Source organism: Opisthocomus hoazin, chromosome 25 (assembly GCF_030867145.1).
Source record: "Opisthocomus hoazin isolate bOpiHoa1 chromosome 25, bOpiHoa1.hap1, whole genome shotgun sequence".
In the NCBI taxonomy this organism is placed as follows: Eukaryota; Metazoa; Chordata; class Aves; order Opisthocomiformes; family Opisthocomidae; genus Opisthocomus; species Opisthocomus hoazin.
The window spans coordinates 7,588,551-7,596,275 of record NC_134438.1 but is presented as its reverse complement, the minus strand read 5'-3'; the positions used below and the strand labels follow the sequence as shown (position 1 = coordinate 7,596,275).

Here is a 7,725-nt window from a genome sequence, read left to right as displayed (position 1 = left end):
CAGATTGGGTTTTGCCACTGGCCACTGCTGTTTTAACACGATGTGAACAAAGCAGGGGGGGTTGCTGACACACGGACGCTCCCCAAAAGCTGGCCGGCTCCTGGGAGCTGGGGAAGGGACCTGGGCTCCTCAGCAAGTGGCTGTGGCTGTGTCAGTGTAGAAGAGCTCAGGGTGCCGTGTCTGCACCAGGGGTGCCCAGGGCTGGGGGTCTGCACGTGGGAGTGGGGGGAAGCTACCGCGGTAGGTGCACAGCTAACTTCTCGTGCAGGGGAGGGTCTCGGCGCACAAGGGAGTGACTGTATGAAATGAGGCCGTGCGTGCGTGGGTGTCTGTCTTGGACCCCGAGCTGGGCAGGTCACCCCAGTTCAAACTGTCCATGGTCTATGCAGGTGATACTTGGCTGGAGGAGACGGAGGAGACCTCGGTCTTGCTCTGGGATACAGTAGAGGAGACCTCTTCATCCCCAAAGGGGTTCTTGCCACAGCAGATTGTGGTGATCATGCAATTACGGAACTGAAGAGGGGAGAGAAATGGAGAATGATGGTGCTGGAGGCCAGTTGAGAAGTGCTGCCATACTGAGAGCCCCTGACAGCCCCCGAGCTGGCTGCTCCTCCCAGCATGAGATGCAGTCACTTATGGGGAGGAGTAAGGTGCCTGCGGTGACCCCAGATGTGCTGGTAAGCCAAGGGCAAGGGCTCAGCCTGCATGATGTGGGGCATCTCACCTGTTTGTTCATGAGGACATAGATGATGGGGTTGTAGAGGGAGGAGCTCTTGGAGAAGAAGGCAGGCACTGACATGAGTGTGGCGGTGAAGTCTGCTCCCTTGTTGGTGAAGATCCAGAATGCCACCACAGCGTAGGGTGTCCAGGCCAGCATAAACCCCAGCACCATGAGGATCACCATCCGTGTCACCTCCTTCTCAGCCTTCTGGGTTGTGGCTGACTCCTGCTGCTGGGCAGCTGCCTGCAGGTGGGGGGTTGGTGAGGGGCACCCCACAGTTTTCCATTCCCAGATCACCTCCCCTCTCCTGCCCGAGCTGCCTGCCCTGTCCCCGTTCAGCCCCTCCCAACGTTACCTCTCGGACTTTGCAAATGAGGCGCCCGTAGGAGAAGAAAATGACCACAACTGGGATGATGAAGTGGATGATGAACATGTAGAGGACGTAGGACTCGTTGTGGTAGTCGGGGTTGTGGGTGTAGTAGTCGGGACCGCAGGAACACTGCATCCCTTCCGGCATGTATCTGCCAGTGAGAAAGATAAGGATCTTCACCAGGACCCACCCTGGGGAGAACGGGAGGTGTTCAACCTGAGGACTGAATTCCCCAAGGATGGGGGATGCTCCATGGTGTGTGTATTTGGGTGAGCTCCTCCCCAGCTTCTCCTCTGCGCCCTACGTACCCGGCCTCGCTGGCTTTGCAGCGCACGGCTCCTTCAGGGCCGGCATGAGCCGTGTCGACATGTTGCGTCTGGGCACGTAGCATGGGTTTGTTGTAACACTCGCTCTCTCCCATGGGGAACGGGCTATTTATTTCCTTCCTAAGTGGCTGAGCACTTGCCTGCCGGGAGTCACCTGCTCTCCCTCTGCAGAGGGAGGGATGCTGAGCGGGGATGAGAGACACCAGCTTGGTGGGTCCAAGCTCTTGAGGTCTTCATCCCTGCTGCTGCATGGGGTGGAAGATCTTGAGGGCTTTGTCCCTGCTGCTGCGCAGGGTGGAGAGATGCACAGCCTGTGTCTGGAGGGGCCCTGGCTCAAAGGGATGCAGCTCAGGTCCGCTTGGGAGCTGAGGGCTGGCTGCCTGGGCAGGGGATCCCACTCCAAGGCTGGAGAGGGACCGTCTGCCTGTGCCTCATCGCATACCTGCTGGAGCCTGTGAGCAGCCAGCGTTGCCTCAGTTATTGTTGGGGGGCATTTGTTGGTGGGGGACTGAAATATGCTGCAGTGCTGGTGGCAGGGCAGATGGACTCGCGGGCAGACTGGGGTAGGGGTGCTGGGAAAGGTGCCACAGGGCTCCCAGGAACAACGCTGGGGTGGCAGCACATCAGCAAGGCTAGGTTTGCCTCCCCAGAGTGGCCTCGCCTGCTGGCCTGGTCATCCAAATGCTCTTTGTGGTCTGTAGAGAGAAATGGGCTCTTCACAGCATGGGTGAGATGAGCTGTGCCTATCGAAGCCCCTCTTTCTCTGCAGAGCATAAATGGATCACAAAGGGCTATCGCAGCTGGAGATGCGGAGCCTGTGGCTGCCTTTTGTTAGAGGATGCTGAGCCATCGTGGGGCTGACAGCTGAGGTCCCATTTCTGTTCTGCCTTTCTTGCCTGGAGCCCAGGGATCTTCGCGTCTGAGCCATGAGTGCATCTCCTGTCTTGCTGTGCTGTTTGCACAGCAGCCAGGGCTGCCGCTGAGCATTCTCCCACTCACCTGGACCAGCCGAAGAGAGGTGGAGCGGCACAGGAAAGGGCCATTACCCAGGTAAAAGCAATGCCCATCATGGCGTGGCTTGAGGAGAAGCGGAAGTTTCCCATGGGTTTGCAGACGACGATGTAGCGCTCTATGGCCAAGACAACCAGGGACCACAGGGCGACTTGGCCTGCAGGAGGGAGAGAAAGAGAGCGTACGGCGGTGGTAAGAGCTCCTCTGGGCTTGATCTTCCCTGCGTGGTCTTGTGGTTGCGAGGAAGAGCAGAGGGGACCGAGTGGTTGGGGATCAGCAAGGGATAATGAGCATCTTATTGAATAACTGAGAATCTCCCAGCTGAAACATGCAAAAAGTCTGGGAGCCGAGGGAAGCATCTGTGCCGCAGTGGGATGCTGGCGACAGAGGAGGGGTTTATCATGGCTTTTTAATAATTTAAAAATTAAGGGGGTGAATTCCACCTGGGTGCGAGGAAGCAGAATTTCCGGCAAAGATGCCAGATGCGTCCAGACCTGTTGATGCCTTTAAATGTGCATTTCACAAGTCTTCCGCCAGCGCCGGATCAGGGGGAGGTGTACAGGGGAGGCTGTGTGGGTGGGCATGCGTGCACATGTATTTATAAGGGATAATTAAACTTCAGGGGATTGGGAGTGTTTAGTCGGTGCTGTAAGCCTGCTAATGCCCCCAGCTGTGATAATCTGCTGATAACTACACCCTGTGCTAGGATTCGCTGGAGACCCGCTGCTCGCACAGCGACTGCCTCCCGTCAAACTTTCCTCCCTGTGAACAGCAGCCTCCTTGTTCTTTACTAGATACAAACAGTGGAAGGGCAAGTAATGCTGCCTGAAAGCCCACAGGCTCACTCGAGCGGAAACGGTGCAGACCCATACGATCCTCTGACCCCAAGACCGAGCCCATTCTTGGCTGGGATGAGGACGTTTAGCTCTGCTTTTGCCCAGCAGAATATCCATCTTTTTTTTTCAGATCAGCATTACTCCAGGAAATTGCCCTATTTAGGGAGGTGGGGGGGGGGGGGGGAAGTGAAGTCCTTGCAGTGGTTACGGATCTCTGCAGCAAGGATTAGCGGTTGTCAGATCCATCACGAGGTGTCGTGTGGGCCCGGCTGGCTGCGTGGGCACGGGGTGCAAAATGAATTTTCCCTGTTTTGCACGGGGCCTTTCTGCAGGGCAAAGCGTTAGCGGCTCTCATGTCCCTGAGAAATGAAATAAGGAAGCTCCCAAGGGCACCCAAATTGGCTGCAACTGGGACAAGAGCAATTGCTGCAAAGCTTGGGTCTGCTTTCCCTAGCTCTGTGCAATCCTGAATCCTCCTTCCCCTCTGCGCTGCTGCTGTTCTCTTCTGGTTAAGAGCTGCTACATCTTCCCTTTGCTCCTAGATAAGCTGTGACCCTCCTCTTTGTCTTGAACTCTTCCTCTCCATGACCATACCCCTTCTGGGAAGTCCCTCTCCTGAGCGGTCCTCCTCCCAAGGGACGTCTTTTCCTTCCCTGAACCCTCCAAAATGCTTCACCTTTTCCCAAGAAAAGGCTTTTGGCGAAGATGCTTGACATTGATTCAAGGACATGATGTGGTCATCCCCAGCAGGTCTCTGTTCGCCATGCAGCTTCGGTGTGAGACCCCCTGAATTCACGCTGGGCAGTGTGGCCAGATGACCCCAGGCTTGATCCTGTAAACAAGGATCCCTTCCTGTGGTTCGTTTCCTTGCAGCTACCCAGCTAGTCATGAGATGGACATTCTTGGTATCAAGATCAAACTTGCATAAATCTCTCTTTGTCCTTGTTTTTAAGCTGCAGGGAAGCGGTGCCTTGCATGGTGAGCTCTGCCCCATGCAACGAGCTGTGACACTGCAGCAGCACCTGAGGTGGCTTTCTGCATGGGAGGGATGCTGCAGGTGTCACAGCTGTCCTGGTAGTATGATGAAGGGGAGGAACTGGGCTCCCAAACCCTGAAGAAGCAAGACCTGAGCTCCCACCCCACAGCTCTTACCTCCCAACGTGGCAAAGAAGCCCTCTATGGCACAGCCGACCGGTCCGAAGACGAAGTAGCCATTCCAGGCAGTGTAGAAGGTGACTGTGAATCCGAAACAGGCCATGAAGAGGTCAGCCACCGCCAAGTTGACCAAGATGTAGTTGAGCGGCTGCCGGAGCTTCTTGTGTTTGAATGTGACCAGGAGAGTGAGGAGGTTGATGGGCAAACCAGTGGAGATGAGGAAGAAGATGTAGCAGCACACAATGCGGTACTTCCAGGGCTCGGCTAGGTAGTACTGGGGGTGCTCAAAGGGGCTTCGCACCACCCCTGTCTTGTTGGACATAGGCACATAAAAATTGATACCTTCTGTCCCATTCATCCTGCCAATGTTATGGCAGCTGCTTTGCTTTTATGGGTTTTTTAAAAATCAAATGCTCTAGTTCTGTAATTAATTTTGCTTCAACCCCAATTAAAAAATAAAAGGGAAGCCCCACCCCACAATGTGGGGAAAAAACACCGAACTAAAGGCTCCCCTCTCAAAAAAAAAAAGAAAAAAAAAAAAAGAAAAAAAAAAAAGAAAGAATTTAATTAATGAGAACAACAGTAAATTCCGTGGGGACGGGAGGTGGTGCGGTGCCCTGCTCCGCGTTGAGGGCTGGCAGTGCCCGTGTGCCAGGGGAGGTTTTATACACTTCGGCCTCCTCGAGGGAGCGCGGGGGGGAGGCCGGATTAGGGGCTCGGCTAACTTTGTATGACAAGGGCGACAGGATTGAGAGGGGTTGATGGTTTAAGCACCCTCTAAGCAGCCAGTTGGCCCCAAAACCTGCATTAAAGAGTATTAATTGCCATTAAGTGTTTAATATTGTTTAAGGAGTTGGGGAGAGGCAGGGATGGGGTGGGGAGCCCTTTGGAAGAGGGGCGAAGGCAGGAGGAGCGGTGGTGAGTTGGGGAGCAGCTGCTTTCGGTGACTGGTAGGGAAATGGGTCCATGCTCGTGTCCATGGTGGGTCACAGCCTTTGGGGTGTTCCTGGGCAGCTGAAGGACTCCATGGGAGAGTCTGGGACTGGGGAGTGCCCAGCTCAGCCCCGCTGACCTTGGGCAGGTTGCTGGGGGAAGACTGGACTGAGCTCTGCGGGTCTGAGCCGTGGGCTTGGCTCTGGCTCTTTGGCTGCTCTGTGCTTCGGTTGCCTGGTTCAACGTGGGTGCTGCCTGGTAGGGGTATGTGTCCTCATCACAGAGCAAAACCAGGCTCTGCTGGCATGGCCAAGGGCCGCCTCCGTGCGTGGAGCTGTGCAAAGACAGGAGGGAAGGCTGCTTCCCATCCCAAAGGCTGCTTCCCATCCCAAAGGCTGCTTCCCATCCCAAAGGCTGCAATCTTGGTAAATGTTTTGAGGGGACGTCTCTTGAATCATGCACTCTGGTTGTGCTAGAGTGCAAAGCACTGTGAGTTTCCTCTGTCTTGCCTCCTCTCTGGGCTGAAGGACACATGCTATTCAGCTGATCCTCCAAGGATCTCTGGCAGGACAGGAGGGAGCACACCATCTGGCAGAGATGGATGGGGCACAGCCAGCCCCGGGGGTCCCTGTCTCCTGGGGAGCTGGTGGTGAGCGTTTCCCACCCGAGTCTCCTCCCCATCCCAGCAAGTGGGACACCAATTTGGGTTGCAGCTTTTGCAAGAATTGGCAGGGTTTAGGGAGGGTCCTTAGTCACACCTCTAAAACGAGCCTGACAAAGTAACACTGCTTGCTGGAGAAGCAATGCCCTAGCGCCTCAGCAAATGCTGATGTCCTAAATTCCCTCCAGAGACAGTGCAGAGAGACCAGCACCAGCCTGTAGCCATACCGGGACAGCAAGCGGGATGGAAAGCAGCTTCGCCTGGTCTCTCAACACTCAGTCTGGGATGTGGAACCCCCATCCCAGCACACATGAGACCGTGAAACGCTTCTCAGCAGGGTCAGTGCCAGCTTGGAGCACCAATGCTCCATCCCAAGCTCTTTCCCCATTTTTTCCTTCTGGGTCGTGGGTGCTTCTTCTCCAGGAGACCTGCCTAAGGTGCCTTAGCGAAGCTCTTTCATTAATCTCTGACATCTGGTGGAGTTAATGGCCCTGATCTGTTAATGCGGTAAGCTGTTAGCCTCTTTCCCACCACTGCCCTCCGCCAAGACAAGGTGGATGGAAAAAGTCAATGTTGTCTTGCTGGATGAATGAGATCTCCTGCAAGACTGGAGTGTCTCAGAGCTAGAAGGCAGGAGCGGAAGGCTAAGGGGTGTGGGTGGGATGAATGATGTCCTAATCGCTGACCTGCTGATCCCTCTGCAGAGATCCAAAAGGAGCAGAACTAGGACATGGCGAGAGGAAGTGGGTCACATCAGCCTTAGGTGTCCTGGGACGGGGACCCCCCACAGCATGTCTGTGCCTCAGAACTATCTCACTGCACATCCTGTGAAGCCACCAGTCATTAAATTCCCATTCTAGGTCTTCTCTAGACTGTCTACAAGCTCCTCCTTAAGGGGAAGATTTTTTTGTGAAGTCCTACAGCCTTTCTTCTCACAAAGCTATCCCTTTCCTGACCGTAGTCAGGCTTCTGGATGTACAAAAGTTGGGCGTGTTTTTGCAGAATTAGTTGAGTATTAAAGGAGAAACCAGAAAAGCTAACACACATGAATGGACATGTACAGGTGCGCATCTCATTTCTAGTGTGTCCCTCCTAACTTCCATGGTAGAAAGCAACTCTTATCAGCTGAAAGATTTCACTCTCACGGTCCAACTTTAAAAGACTTGGACCTTGCAGTCAGTGCCTGCAGCATCTGAAAGCTCTGGTGTTTCTCCAGGGTTTTGTATATGAACATGCTTGTCTCAAGGGAAAGTTAATTTTCATCTCGCAGAAAGTAATTTTCACCTCCCGTGTCTGTGAGACTTTCTGCCACATCTTTGCAGTGTCCTGTCTTTCCTAAAGCGTTGTACAAATGAAGCTCAGCTATGAGGAGGTGAAATGACAGTCTGTTTTGGGGGGGGAAGCATCCAGGTTTTTTGCACAGAGATTTTTTTCCTTTGCTCAGTGCAAACCCTCTCCCCTCCCTCTTTCAGCTACGCTCTGGCGCAACTTTGGCTTCATGTGTGGTACCCGGAAACCTTTCATACGAAGGATTGCCAACAACTGGACCAAGATGACTTTCACCTGACCTTCAGCTAGATCAGGACCAGGAACTTTCCCCTTTTTTGGGAGCTGAATACGGTGCAGGTAAGCCTGAGTGGCCTCTGCCGTGCTAACGGGGCTGGTGGATTTAGAGCTGTCCGCAGGTCAGCGACAGCCGGAGCAATGCCGAA

The 7,725-nt window shown here is 54.3% G+C and overlaps 1 protein-coding gene across 1 annotated transcript; it reads right to left on the bottom strand.

Annotated features, from left to right (window-relative positions):
- Positions 1 to 381: 381 nt before the first annotated feature.
- Positions 382 to 4,777, bottom strand: LOC104335632 (green-sensitive opsin). Its single transcript, XM_075442810.1, has 5 exons — positions 4,417 to 4,777; positions 2,417 to 2,585; positions 1,077 to 1,242; positions 725 to 964; positions 382 to 513 (listed from the first exon to the last, which is right to left on the bottom strand). Exons 1-5 carry the CDS (start codon positions 4,775 to 4,777, stop codon positions 382 to 384), a joined length of 1,068 nt encoding a protein of 355 aa, XP_075298925.1.
- Positions 4,778 to 7,725: the final 2,948 nt, after the last annotated feature.

What these genes read in the sequence shown, in the direction of transcription:
- LOC104335632 (XM_075442810.1), bottom strand. Translation starts at nt 4,777, where the DNA reads ATGAATGGGACAGAAGGTATCAATTTTTATGTGCCTATGTCCAACAAG. An exon ending in CCTCTCTTCGGCTGGTCCAG is followed by an intron (nt 1,243 to 2,416) that starts GTGAGTGGGAGA and finishes TCTCACTGGCAG; the next exon opens with ATACATGCCGGAAGGGATGC. An exon ending in TCATTTGCAAAGTCCGAGAG is followed by an intron (nt 965 to 1,076) that starts GTAACGTTGGGA and finishes CCCCACCTGCAG; the next exon opens with GCAGCTGCCCAGCAGCAGGA.